At 42.1% G+C, this 14,533-nt stretch overlaps 1 protein-coding gene across 1 annotated transcript in view; it reads right to left on the bottom strand.

Moving 5' to 3' along the window:
• Nucleotides 1-5,125: 5,125 nt before the first annotated feature.
• LOC124624337 overlaps nt 5,126-14,533 on the bottom strand; it is a 558,871-nt gene continuing 549,463 nt past the window's right edge. The window contains exon 6 of the mRNA XM_047149100.1: nt 5,126-6,566. Within this exon, the coding sequence (XP_047005056.1) occupies nt 6,379-6,566 (188 nt within the window). The 3' untranslated portion in view covers nt 5,126-6,378. The remainder of the gene's footprint in view (nt 6,567-14,533) is intronic.

Genomic DNA, 14,533 nt, shown 5'->3' with positions numbered 1-14,533 from the left:
TGCTTGCTGTTATTGACTTCCTTAATGCTTTTCATATAAATCGTGTGTTTGAAGAATACATTATTCCTGAGGATACTTCATTCAACCATAAACGCAGATATTGAAGCGATATTCAGATTGCACATCCTTTTTCTTTCATTCGTTTCTTTGGTCACCAAACTGTTAGATACCTGTACTTTCAGAAGAAATACAACGGAAAATGGTTTATAACTGATACCATGGAAATGACGGAATTCTTTAGGTATGTGTTAATTAATAAGCATAATAGCGCTAAGAGTGCTTGTCAAGGTTTCAAGAGATGCAGTTCGGATATGTGAGGGATAACTGCTTTTTTTGAAAAAACAGGTGGCAAATAACCGATTTTAATTAAGATAATAACGCGAAACTCTTTATTTTTTAAGCATACGGTATTCTGTTTATTAGTCCGGTAGCAAATGGCACATCAAACGTAAGGAAATTGAGATTAACTTCGTTTTGCATTATGAAAAAATAACACGATTAAAAATATTCGTCGCAGTTTTGTGTACACACTAGACGCGAGTCTTTTCCATTGTTTGCTGTTTATACTCTGTCTTTCCGACGTTATTCCATTTAATTTTTGATTTAATCACCATTTCAAGGTAGGGACAGAGTACAGTACTCAGTTACAAAATAAACTTATTTTTAAATTAAACTGCTTTTGACACTTGCGATTATTAAATTATAGCTTAACAAGGATTTAAAACATGACGTCCCACATTCTTACCTGAGACTGTGCATCTCTGTAGTAATATTACTTATGGGATACACTTGGGATTCATAAATTTGAAAATAAAGTATCTATTTAATGTACTGCCTGAAAGGTTGTACTTTTCTATTTATATCTCATTAATGAGATGGGTTTGTCAAAGCACAAGCATTGTATGCCAGTTCATCTTCACTAAACTGGAAACAGAAATATTCGTGATCGGTTCATCGTGGACATCACGCGAAATGTTAAGAAGATTGAAATGGTTATGTTTCTTTTCTTATATTCGAACTACCGGAAGTTCAAGAGATTGGCACTCTGCATAAACAACATGTACGAAGAGTTTCAAACATGTCTGTTCAAAGCTTACGCCAATAACTGTACACAGGTTGTCTTATTTTTTCGCAGTGTTATACTACTCATTACACAAGCCCACTGACATTTGCAGTCTGCAGATGAAAAATCCAGCTTGTAATGATAATCAAATGAGAATAAGTTGATTACTATGAGAAACGATTTTGCACATTTTGATATCTTGATGAGGTCATATGTCTGGTTTGCTGGTTTGTTTTACACAGAATAACGAAGGTAGATGCGGATCCAGCTTGGGAATTTAGGAGGGGGGGGGGGGGGGGGGGGTTCCATTGCCGTCATAGTCCCTCTCCCGAAACAAATCTCAGCAAAATGTTTATATGTTTGCACATACCTGTTTTCAAATTTCACAGCTTGGAGACTAAATTTCGCATGAAAACTAAGAGTTTCCAAAATGGCAAGGAACTTTATAAATAACAAGCTACGTTAGGACTTCAAAGAATAGTGTACTCTTGTCGTCCCACACAGAGATCACTGCGCAATAAGTGTGGCTCATTGTCAGAAAAAGAGTACACGTACAAGCTTTCCTGCAGACACAATTATGCTATGGTACGGCTAACAGGTGCGTCACAGAGTGGAGGTGAAATGGCACGGCAGATTAAAGAACGCGAGACAGGACGAGTCTTGTGGGCAAAACGTTTAATCTACACATAGATTCACCTTGAACTTCTAGTGGTACATGAAGCAAATGCTGTTTCGACGTCAGCCGGAGCAACATACGTGGGTGCTGCTGATCCGACGTACTGTCCACATTTTGCAGCAGGCGATCTCCATCTTATCGGCAATTTGAAACAACATATAGGAGGAAAGGGATTTTCCAATGTTTGGGACGTTATCGAATGGCTCCGTGACCAAGGAGTGGGTATCTGTTGTCCAATAACTGGACGTTTGGTAGAACGTTCACTCCTTTGTTTACGGAGACTTGGTGATCCATTCAATAAAAAATACTTGGCCTGCCATAATAGTGTGCAATACTATTTTTATGTCCCTTATTACATATAATGTAGGTATCTTTTCCGTTGTTTACGCGAGGGTCTGCCCACGCGTATTTTCTTACGAACTTGCCCGTAAAATTCTAGTTAGGTATGGGCGCTTATACCTAGGGTGACCGTACCTACTAGCACCAAAAAACCGGACATCTTTGCACAAGTCCACTAGTAAAAGGTGCAAACGACAGAATGTTGAATGAGGTAAGATAGCAAGGGAAACACTCTCCGCTAAGAAAGAAATATAACTCAAAGACAGACTTTCCAAACCTGGGAAAAAAATTATTGAAATAAACTGAATTCCCTTCATTTATACACTCATATAATCATAGTCCAGCTGTAGAGCTAAGTGAAATACTGAAAACAAATTTTACATTGAGTAAATCATGAGAGTGTCAAAGCGGCGAGAGTTCGTTACTATTACAGTTGTTAAATTGCTTACGTGACACCCGTTCTTCCCAAAATTTCGGAAGAATGCTTTTGAAGTGTTGTGTTGCTCGGAACTTGAATTTTTTTGGATATGATGATAAAGTGATGTACTGGGTACTGATGTTGCTGATGTGAATGTACAGGACGGTAAAAAAAAATCTGATTAGTTCCTCAGGCTGTTGTTAAGAAAAATTTCGGTACGTCGCGCCGTTTCCAAGTTAATTAGCATAGGAGTTAGCCGATCAGGCCGCTGCGCAGTGCAAACCCAAGTGGCCCGCGAGATACAATTAGTGTCAGTCTTCCCCACAGAGCCGGCCGTGGTGGTCGAGCGGTTCTAGGCGCTTCAGTCCGGAACCGCACGACTGCTACGGTCGTAGGTTCGAATCCTGCCTCGGGCATGGATGTGTGTGAGATCCTTAGGTTAGTTAGGTTTAGGTAGTTCTAAGTTCTAGGGGACTGATGACCTCAGATGTTAAGTCCCACAGTCCTCAGAGCCATTTGAGCCATTTTTTTTGTTTGCACAGAGTAGGTGATAGCAGACCAGACAGCTCAGCCTTTGTTTCGTTTTCGATCCTTACTACCGTCCCATGTCCAATTTCTGTATCGTTATCTTTTTCAGTTTTAGGAAATCAAACGAAGAACACTTCTGGCGACATCGTCTCACGCGGGCTGTTGAATTTGCGGGCGCAACGGCCTGATTGGCTAAACTAAATACCAAATAACTCAGAAATGGGGCAGCGTCTCGATTTATTTTTATCAGTTATTCCTCAGACAATCTACACTTCTACACCCTTACAAGCTTTTCAGATTGTTCTGGTCACCCTGTATACAGGGTGAGGCATTTGAAATTGCTTTTTGGAAATATCTGGAAAACTACGAATCAGATTGAAAAACGGTTGGAATAAAAGTTGTTCGTCTCCAAGGGAGACATCCAATGACAAAAAGCTTGCCTCCCTGCCCCACCCATAATTGGCGGGAGGAGTGTCCATTTCGAAATATGAAATGACAGTCACAGGTTTTTTTACTTCGGATTTGGATTTCCCGGGAAAAATTCGTAACTTTTCTGCTTAACATTTTTATCGCTGCAAGATACAGAGCGCTCTAATCTACAAAAATGAAAATATGCTAAGACCGTAAAAAAATGCTATCATCTCAAGAAATACACTTCAGATTAGGATGGTTGGGCTAGTTTGGGGGAGGAGATCAAACTGCGAGGTCATCGGTCTCATCGGATTCGGAAAAGATGGGGAAAGAATTCGAATGTCCCCTTTGAAAGGAACCATTCCGGCATTTGCGATTCAGAAAAATTACGGAAAACCTCACCCAGGATGGCCGGACGCAGGATTGAACCGTCGTCCTCCCGAATTTGAGTCCAGTGTGCTAACCACTCTCTCGGTATCCTGAGATTAGGATCTCATGAGCATAGAAAGGCAGTTAATCTAAAATCTTTAACAAGAATCCAGCTTTACTGCAATAACTACATTAGCTTTTAGCTCTCGGCATATCAGATGAGTTTCAGGAATTTCGCGAACTCAAATTCCATTCAAATCACTTATCATTACTCCGATAACTGCTCGTACATGGATATGACTGTAAAAACCATTTGAATTTTTGCAACTGGATGAAACAAATTCTAGCAGCCTCTGATGATTTTATTTCCCAGATACTTTTGGCTGGCTCTGAGCACTATGGGACTTAACATCTATGGTCATGAGTCCCCTAACACTTAGAACTACTTAAACCTAACTAACCTAAGGACAGCACACAACACCCAGCCATCACGAGGCAGAGAAAATCCCTGACCCCGCCGGGAATCGAACCCGGGAACCCGGGCGTGGGAAGCGAGAACGCTACCGCACGACCACGGGATGCGGGCACCCAGATACTTTTCTCTGATGAATCGTGGTCAGTTGAATCGGTCTATCAGTGGAGGATTCCTAGCGATTACGGTAAGTCGAGTATCATCTGTAAAACAAAGTACACCAATAATGCGGAGAAAGTAATGTATTATGATCTGGAGAATCAAGTTATTTGCTACAAAAACAAGTTTCTCATTAAATATTTTAGAAGAACAGTCTCTCTAAGTTCCTGCGATCCTAATATGATGTATATTTCTGGAGATATTATCATTCTTCAACAGTTTTCATCCCATTTTAACGCAACGATAAAATGTTAAAGAAGAAGATCAGGTTTCTTTCGCCGGAAAATACGAATCCGCAATAAAATAGTGGGTTCCTGTTTAAGATTTTAAGTTGCGCCCTAGCACCTGCGGGTGGGTCAGGAAGTTCGAGTTTAGTGTCATTGGATGTCCTCCTTCAAAACGAACGGCTTTTATCGCAACCTCTTTTCTAATACGATTTGTTGTTTTCCATATATTTCCAAAAACAATTTTAAATACCTGACCACTTATAAACAGGGTGTTTCCAAAATTCTTTTACAATCTTTGGAGCTGGATTCTTACACCAAAACCAGAAAAATAGTGTCTAGTAAACATGAGTTCTCAAATGCGCAACTTAAGAAATACTGAGCACTTAAATAGATTTTGATGATGCCACAGCCATACAATAATTTTTAAATTAACACACCGCAGTTTGATTGTATTGTTGTTTATTTCATTACGACTCAGGTTTCAGCCTTTTATGCCATTTTCTGGTGACTGACTTTATGTCATTAACATACCTTGCACGGAATTAATCTCAAAATTGGTCATAATTTATGACGACGGTGTGTTCATTAAAAAAAATTGTGCGCTTGTTTATCTTCGATGTTGCGAAACACCTTTCTTCTAGTGCAGTTCATTGTTTTGGGAGGAGGTAGCATGTGCTAAATAGAAGAAGATAGTGTCCAGTCAACAAGGGCTCCAAACTGCATACCTCAGGAGCTATGAGCACTTCGGCAGAAGACATGAGTCTCACTGTTGCAAAGGTGAACAAGCGCTCATAGCTCTGATATTGTTTTCTTGTCATGATGCAAGGAATGTGCCCAAAAGTTTGTAAAATTATTTTATAAACAACCAGCATATTACAAAATTTTGACTGTTTTATTACTGGCGTTACTAATAGGAATTTGTGGCACGATAGGGGAGGGGGGAAGGGGGAGTTACTGCAAGTAGGAGACATAACAATGTGTGACTCCCTCACAGGCGAGACCGAATCCTGGACCATATTAAACCTATGTAACGAACGAATTAAAGTTGTATAGAAAGTACACTTTTCGTAATTTTTAATACCAGAAAAAGAACGCTGTACTTCAACTGGTGCTACACGAGTAAGTTATAAACCATAAATCCCTAAACAAGAGTTATGTGTTTAAAGAAACGGAAAGAGCGAAAATTAAAACTTTCTCTGAACTAGGTCAAAACACACCTTACGTTAACGTATTCACAAGCGAAGAAAAAAGTTGTATCACTTGGAAATGCTATTCATTGTATGGTTTTGCAGATGCAGTTGCTTAGAGGAGTACGTCAAAGCAATCTCCACACTCGCCAGTAAGCGGTGAGTACAACGCAGTAATCGCAGTTTTACGTTTTGCACCTTGTCCAAATGGAGCCGGTTCATCGTTGGATTCTTCCGACATCAAGAGATGAATTTACATCTCTATTGGGTTAATGTCTGTAGTGATAGCTTGTGAAATGTGTTGTGGAGTAATCATTTTGTTGTAGTCTCAGGACTTACCATCAAAATGGCGATGTTAGTAGTTTTTTATAACGTCTGGGTTCTTACTGGTTACCTTCACGTATTAACGTCAATCCCACAGTACCGCCTTGTTCGCGATGTACTCAGCACGGTGTGTTAACACAGGGATGCACTTTTCCACTCTGTCCGTCTTTGGCTCCGCGAGTAAGAGCCGCCCCCACCTGCCGGCTCAGTCGCGCCAGTGGGCGGCCGGTGGCGCATCGTGGAGCCAGGGTCGCCGCCTCCGTCGGCCCCGGGGGTGGCCACGCCTCCGCCGGGAGCGCGCCCTCAGGGTTGCCCCCGCCCCCGCTCTCTGCCGCAGGTCACTGTCCTCGTAGCTGCCGCCCAGGTACGTCTCGTGCGGGGACAGCGGCTCTCCTGCAACAAGCAAACGGGTAGGCTGGACTCGGTTGTTTGTTTCTCAGTTCAAATGTGCGTGAATTCCTGAGGGACCAAACTGCTGAGGCCATCGGTCCGTAGACTTACACACTACTTCAACTAACATGCTAAGAACAACACACACACACACCAAAGCCCGAGGCAGGACTCGAACTTCTGGCGGGAGGGTTCGCGCTATCCGTGACATGGCGCCTCGAACCAAGCGGACACTCCGCGCGCGCTAACCCTAAACTATTGTAAAGGAATAAGGTGAGTGGTATAGTGCGCGAGGGGCAGACGTGCAGTGGTTATGATATTAGACTGTTGTCTGCAGGGTCGAAGTTCAAAACTCACCTGACCTCTAAAATTTTAATTTCTATATTCGGTTCGAACACATTGTAGAACTTTCCACAAATGTCAAGAATCAATGTCCTGGAATGTTCTGTAACTGTATACACGGCGGTACATTGATCGTGAAAGGGCCAAATATCTCACAAAATAAGCGTCAAAAGAAAAAATTACAAAGAACGAAACTTGTGTACCTTGAAGGTGGAAACCAGATGACGCTATGGTTGGCCCGCTAGATGGCTCTGGCAGAGGTCAAACGGATATCAACTGCGTTTTTTCAAATAGGAACCCCCATTTAATAGTCACAAACACATGGCTCACAATTTTTGAAGAACGGTTGGTAACAGGTAGGTTTTTTAAATGAAAATACAGAACGTAGGTACGTTTGAACACTTTATTTCGGTTCTTCCAATGTGATACATGTGGCTTTGTGCACTTATCATTTCTGCGAACGCATGCTGTTACAGCGTGATTACCTGTAAATAACACATTAATGCAATAAATGCTCAAAATGATGTCCGTCAACCTCAATGCATTTGGCAATACGTGTAATGACTTTCCTCTCAACAGCGAGTAGTTCGCCTTCCGTAATGTTCTCACATGCATTGACAGAGCACGGACGCTTGTTGTTAGGCGTTGTCGGTGGATCACGATAGCAAATATCCTTCAACTTTCCCCACAGAAAGAAATGCAGGGATGTCAGATCCGGTGAACGTGCGGGCCATGGTATGGTGCTTCGACGCCCAATCCACCTGTCGTGAAATATGCTAATCAATACCGCTTCAACCGCACGCGAGCTATGTGCCGCACATCCATCATGTTGAAAGCACATCGCCATTCTGTCATGCAGTGAAACATCTTGTAGTAACATCGGTAGAACATTACGTAGGAAATCAGCATACATTGCACCATTTAGATTCCCATGGATAAAATAGGGGCCAATTATCCTTCCTCCCATAATGCCACACCATACATTAACCCGCCAAGGTCGCTGATGTTCCACTTGTCGCAGCCATCGTGGATTTTTCCATTGCCCAATAGTGCATATTATGCCAGTTTACGTTACCGATGTTGGTGAATGACGCTTCGTCGCTAAATAGAACGCGTGCAAAAAATCTGTCATCGTCCCGTAATTTCTCTTGTGCCCAGTGGCAGAACTGTACACGACGTTCAAAGTCGTCGCCATGCAATTCCTGGTGCATAGAAATATGGTACGGGTGTAATCGATGTTGATGTAGCAGCCTCAACACCGACGGTTTTGAGATTCCCGGTTCTAACGCAATTTGTCTGTTACTGATGTGCGGATTAGCCACGACAGCAGCTAAAACACCTACTTGGGCATCATCACTTGTTGCAGGTCGTGGTTGACGTTTCACATGTGACTGAACAGTTCCTGTTTCCTTAAATAACGTAACTATCCGGCGAACGGTCTGGGCACTTGGAATATGTCGTCCAGGATACCGAGCAGCATACATAGCACACGCCCGCTGGGCATTTTGATCACAATAGCCATACATCAACACGATATCGACCTTTTCCGAAATTGGTAAACGGTCCATTTTAACACGGGTAATGTATCACGAAGCAAATACCGTCCGCACTCGCGGAATGTTACGTGATGCCACGTACTTATACGTTTGTGACTATTACAGCGCCATCTATCACAAAGCGAAAAAAGTGGTCCAACTAAAACATTCATATTTCTTTGCGTACTAAAGGAATATGATATAAAAAATGGGGGTTCCTATTTAAAAAAACGCAGTTGATATCCGTTTGACCTATGGCAGAGCCATCTAGCGGGCCAACCATAGCGCCATCTGGTTTCCCCCTTCAAGCTAGACGAGTTTCGTTTTTTGCAGTTTTTTCGTCTGATGCTTATTTCGTTAGATATTTGGCCCGGTCACTATCAATGGACCACCCTGTACATACCGCATGCGTTCTGGCCGGAGGCAATTCGCTCCGCGCTCTTGTATGTGCAAGTGCTGAATAAACCTTCGTTAAGTGAAGTTAGTGTTCGTCATTCATCTAATTACACCTTCTTCTACGTGACATATTATTGTGAGGTACGGCATTCATCTCCAATTTTTGTTTTAAATATTAGTGCGAGGTAACAGTACTTTGTTATCTGAGCTTCCAGTCAAAGTTTCGCTCAGCATTAGAAATACCGACGGACTATTTTTGTCCCATGTAATAATGTAGGCGTTGCCGATTGCTACACATTGGTATCCTTTATTGCGTCTGATGCTGCAGTGAAGATATGGAAGTAAGTGCAGTATAAAACTTTCTACAAATGAACAAACAGGCATTGTGAAGTACAGCAGTCGCACGAATGAGCAGATGTTTGCTTTGAGAAATAATACTGATGAAATTGATCCCGGAGGAGAATATATTGACGGTAACTGGACTGATTTTGATTGTGATACAAACCCAAGCACGCTAGGGAGCACGGACGAGTCAGAGTACAGCGATTAAGATTCTGAGAAGTCCCAATGTGTGCACGGTAATATAAAAGGGAAGAGGTATAAAGTTTCTGAGATCGGATGTTGTTCTATTGATGAACCTGTTCTGAAATAAATTCACAGATGCTCTGAAACAAACTCGCATACGGCCTTCGGAGGTGAAGAATAGTCACATTGCTGTTAGAACAGCTTGATGCACTTCTTGCAATTCTGTGTGGTAGGGATGCCGTTGAATCAGAAGGAATAGAAGAGGAACTTCTTTGGTCATAAAATTGGAGAACACAATTTTTGCAACTCTGTGATGTCACATAATCGGTTCAGGGAAGTCATAATGTATCTCAGGTTTGATTTATGGTTTATACAGCGGAAGTGACTAAAAAGGATAAGCTGTCTCTTGTGTGAGGCATATGCAAAAGGGTCATGGCAAACTGTCAAAACGTCTACATTCCATGTCCATACATTCGTGATGATGAGCAGTCGATCTCGTCGAAATGAAGGTATCAGTTAAGTCATTCGCGACTTAAAAACCTCACAAGTGTGAGCAGAATCACTGGATGACTGTACTGAAAGATCCCATGTCTTGGTATGGATGAAACTTGTCCCGATAGTGAACTTCTCAGTGTCTTTGTAGTGGAGAAACTTGTACGCCCGTACCCAAATAAAGGAAGACATTTTACGTATGGCTGTGTCATCAACTCGGTTTCCCTAGCGCGATATCTAAAGACAACTCCGAAAAGCCTGCTTGTTGCAATCAACAAAACTGGAAGGGAAGTGCCTGAGTGTATGAAGAAAGGTCGCCAGAAAGTGTGCAAAAGTGTAGCTTTCAAAAACAACAATATCACTTCAGTTGTATCAAGGAAAACCAGGTTTGATTATGATTATTCTCTGCTCCTTGTATCCAGGTACACAAACTGAAAGTGACACTTATTCAAAACCTGGCAGTTACCTGTTACAATGAAACTACGTACATAGTAAATCGCTTCCCACGCCCGGGTTCCCGGGTTCGATTCCCGGCGGGGTCAGGGATTTTCTCTGCCTCGTGATGACTGGGTGTTGTGTGATGTCGTTAGGTTAGTTAGGTTTAAGTAGTTCTAAGTTCTAGGGGACTGATGACCACAGATGTTAAGTCCCATAGTGGTCAGAGCCATTTGAACATAGTAAATGATGTTGACCATATGGCTCGCAAGTATTCAGTGAAAGCTGGGGGAAGATGTGATCTGTTCATATTTTTGTAACATTCTAGATTTATTAGGCATCAAATCTTTAATAATCTACAGGAATGCAACAAAGATCATAATAAGTAGGCGAGATTTCTCTTTCAAGCTCACAGTGAAACTTGGCAAAGATTACACAGAAACCAGGCCCACTTTACAAGAAAATTTTTGTTACAGTTTGCTTCGTCTGTGTGGATTGCAAAGCATAGTCTACAAACAACGAAGCTTTACATTTTACTAACGCCGGCTGTGATGTTTTCATTAACACAACGTCAACGTGTGGATCTCTATTAGATAGGGTGCCATATTAATCCTATATTACATGTTCTTGCTTACTTGCTAAATGTATCACTTTCTAATTAAATCTTTTTTAATTGGATGCATTGCCCACAAAAGCACAAGATTTCCTTACTAACAGTTTTCAAGCATTTGTACATTTGAGTCGACTTGGACAACAAGTATAACAGTATTCCATGTTTACAATAAAAACAATAAAAGACCATTAGAGTGATTATTTGTTGCAGAAAGACTCACCCCCTGCAGTAAAAAAGATCAAGAACAAGCTGTAATCCTATCGACTACATACGGAACATTTTGTCCCGATAGCGGTTCGGAGATTGAAAAAATCTGGCTAGTGTAATATTCGGCTACATTGCCTATTACACAACCTAAGTTTAAGAGATCGTTGTGTGCCACGTGCAATAACAGAAACAAACAGTCTCCACGTGTAGGCAGTGAGAATATGACTTACACGATATGTTACCCTAAAGACGTAGCATGAAAACAAATGTATAATCTTGACTCCAGTGGACCAGACTTTCGGAGTCAGCATTATAAATTTGTCTTAATGCTACGTCTTTAGATTGACATAACGTACCAGTCATATTCTCACTATGTACACGTGGAGAATGTTTGCTTTTATTGTTTTCCTTGGCACCCAACGATGTCGTAAACTTGTAGAGTAACCAACGCCGCATAAGCAAGATTACGACGATGTGTCCCGCCAATTGGTGATGTACACTAGGCAAATCAAATTGGTGAGCTAAAGATGGCTAATTAATTTAACCAAAACTAGTTATTAATAAGAAATTATACTTGCCATCTTGACCAGTAAAAGATTTTTCTGAATCCACAACTTTCAATAAACAGAGATCGCATATCCACTATTTGGCTATAACAGGTCCAAAGTTATTTGAAGTTCTTGTGACTTTCATTAGCAAGTTCATTTGGACAGATTTGCGAAGATTTCTTTGTAATTTTTGAATAAAATGCCAACAACAATTGCACTTTTAATGTTAAATTAAAATCCGCAGCCGTAAAGACAGTTTTCAGTGACTTACATACAATAAGGTATATGCTGCTCCTAAGAGCGTTTACGAAATTCGAAAGTGTTTCCCAACCAGAGGTTTGCGATCACCAGTTTCGCTGTACCAAATCTCACGTCTTAATGATCAAGCGCTAGTGATGCGCGATAAGACCAACCAATTTCATCAGGTAAAGTAAGCGTAGCGACTTGGGTTTCGACCAGTGCGACGTTCAGACGTTCAACACAGCACTTGATGGGCGGTCTAGGAGGCAAAGCATTGCGACCGAGAGGCAGAGGAAAGTACAGGAACCAATTTCATCAGGTGAAGTAAGCGTAGCGACTTGGGTTTCGACCAGTGCGACGTTCAGACGTTCAACACAGCACTTGATGGGCGGTCTAGGAGGCAAAGCACTGCGACCGAGAGGCAGAGGAAATTACAGGAAAGAGATGCTGTGTCCGCAAATCTCTAGTGCCCACAATTCACTTTGTTAACGTATCTCCGGACACTCTAGTGGTACTCCATTCTTTGTAGTAAAGTTGGACAGTCCTCTTTGAAACTCCAACAAACCAAGAACCTTCATTCACTGTGCGGTTAGGAGCACGCGCAAACTCGACAGTTCCTCTATGCTATTCTTTCACGTTTCGGTAACCTTTCGTACCGCTCTGTTTCAATACAATGGATTGTCACATACATATTAGTGTCATAGATTACGTCACAAGACCGTCTAATACCAGTTATACTCCGAGCGAGGTGGCGCAGTGGTTAGCACACTGGACTCGCATTCGGGAGGACGACGGTTCAATCCCGTCTCCGGCCATCCTGATTTAGGTTTTCCGTGATTTCCCTAAATCGTTTCAGGCAAATGCCGGGATGGTTCCTTTGAAAGGGCACGGCCGATTTCCTTCCCAATCCTTCCCTAACCCGAGCTTGCGCTCCGTCTCTAATGACCTCGTTGTCGACGGGACGTTAAACACTAACCACCACCACCACCACCAGTTATACACCATTCACAGGGCTCCAAAGTGACTGGCACGTTCCTTTACGGTTGTGAATAGTGTCTTTCCATGCACAAGTGACTAATTTTAAGCAAATGAGATGCCTTGGTGCTAAGCTAGTGGCCTCAAACTTTAGAAGATCGTTCAATTCTCTGTCTACAAATCGAAATACGGCTTGTTCGTGTTTCCTCTCTATTGACTGATGAGAATTTCTAATTGGTTGTCTCGAAAAGGTTCCCGTTATTTTGCTTCTGCATCTCCAGCTACATCTCAGCTCCGGAATTCAACTTCCGGTGTGTGGTGGAAGGTACTTTGAAAACCAATTTTCCCTTTTACAGCTCCAGTCACGAAAGATTAGTGGAAGAATGTTTGCTGGTAAGCCTCTGCGTGGACTCGGATCTCTGTGGTTCAAATGGCTCTGAGCACTATGGGACTTAACTACTGTGGTCATCAGTCCCCTAGAACTTAGAACTACTTAAACCTAACTAACCTAAGGACATCACACACATCCATGCCCGAGGCAGGATTCGAACCTGCGACCGTAGCAGTCGCGCGGTGCCAGACTGCGCGCCTAGAACCGCTAGACCACCGCGGCCGGCTTGGATCCCTATGATTTTAACTTCTTGGTTGTCTCATGAGATATACGTAGGTGTAAGCAATGTATTGGCTGAGTCTGAGAGGAACGTACACGGTAATGCAGAGAACTTCTCTTGCAAAATGCGCCTCTGGAGAGCATTTCCGAGACGCTTTAGGGCTTATTAAATGAACCTTTAGCGATACGTGTTAGTCTTTCTAGGATCTTCTCCGCTTCCTCTATCAACCTTATGTGGTACGGATACCAGACAGACAAGTGATATTCAGCTACTGGTCTAACAAATCTTTTGTAAGCTACTTCCTGTGCTGACGGACGAAATTTCCCGAGGATTTTTTAAATTAATCTCAGTCTGGTATCTGTCTTACTCGCAGCCGATTTCATGGGATCGTAACCAGTTCAGATCCTTCGTACCCATACCCCTGGATATTTTATGGAAATACGTGCTGCAGTTACTGTTCTGCAATAGTGTACTCATATAATAAATGCTTTTTCTAACTATACATAGGCAATACGTTACACATGTTTATGTTGGGGGTCAATGCACGAAGCATTGATCATCGGCAAGTCGTCCTGAATTTCGATACCATTTCCTAGCTTTGCTGCATCTCTGTGTGCGATAGCATCGTCTGCGAAAAACCTCGTAGGACTTCGACGTCACCTTCTAAGTAATTTATATAGAGTGATCCAGCTACCCATACCGATGTCGTTTCATGCAACAAGCACTATATCTGGCGACAGTCATGTAATCGATATAAGATCCCTTCCAGAGCTTTGGGCGACTGTTAACAAATCATACCGTCAAATATACATGTGAGGACTGGACATCAGTTACACAGAATTTTTGGACCAAGATGTACCTTACTTCTGCATACTTACTCAAGTGTTCCCAACCTTCCTCTGTGTAATTAGCAGTGTAGTAACACGATTTTGGATGTCTCTGTAAGTCTATTGTGTTTATAGTACTTAACCTTTAGTAAATGGTTGAGAAACGTTACCTTATACATTGTGCTTCACGATCGGAAACAATGAAATTAAGAAGAGGTAACAAA

The sequence above is a fragment of the Schistocerca americana genome, chromosome 1 (genome assembly GCF_021461395.2).
Source record: "Schistocerca americana isolate TAMUIC-IGC-003095 chromosome 1, iqSchAmer2.1, whole genome shotgun sequence".
NCBI classification, from domain to species: Eukaryota; Metazoa; Arthropoda; class Insecta; order Orthoptera; family Acrididae; genus Schistocerca; species Schistocerca americana.
Note: the sequence above shows the minus strand (reverse complement) of the source record. Positions and strands in the feature narration are given on the sequence as shown.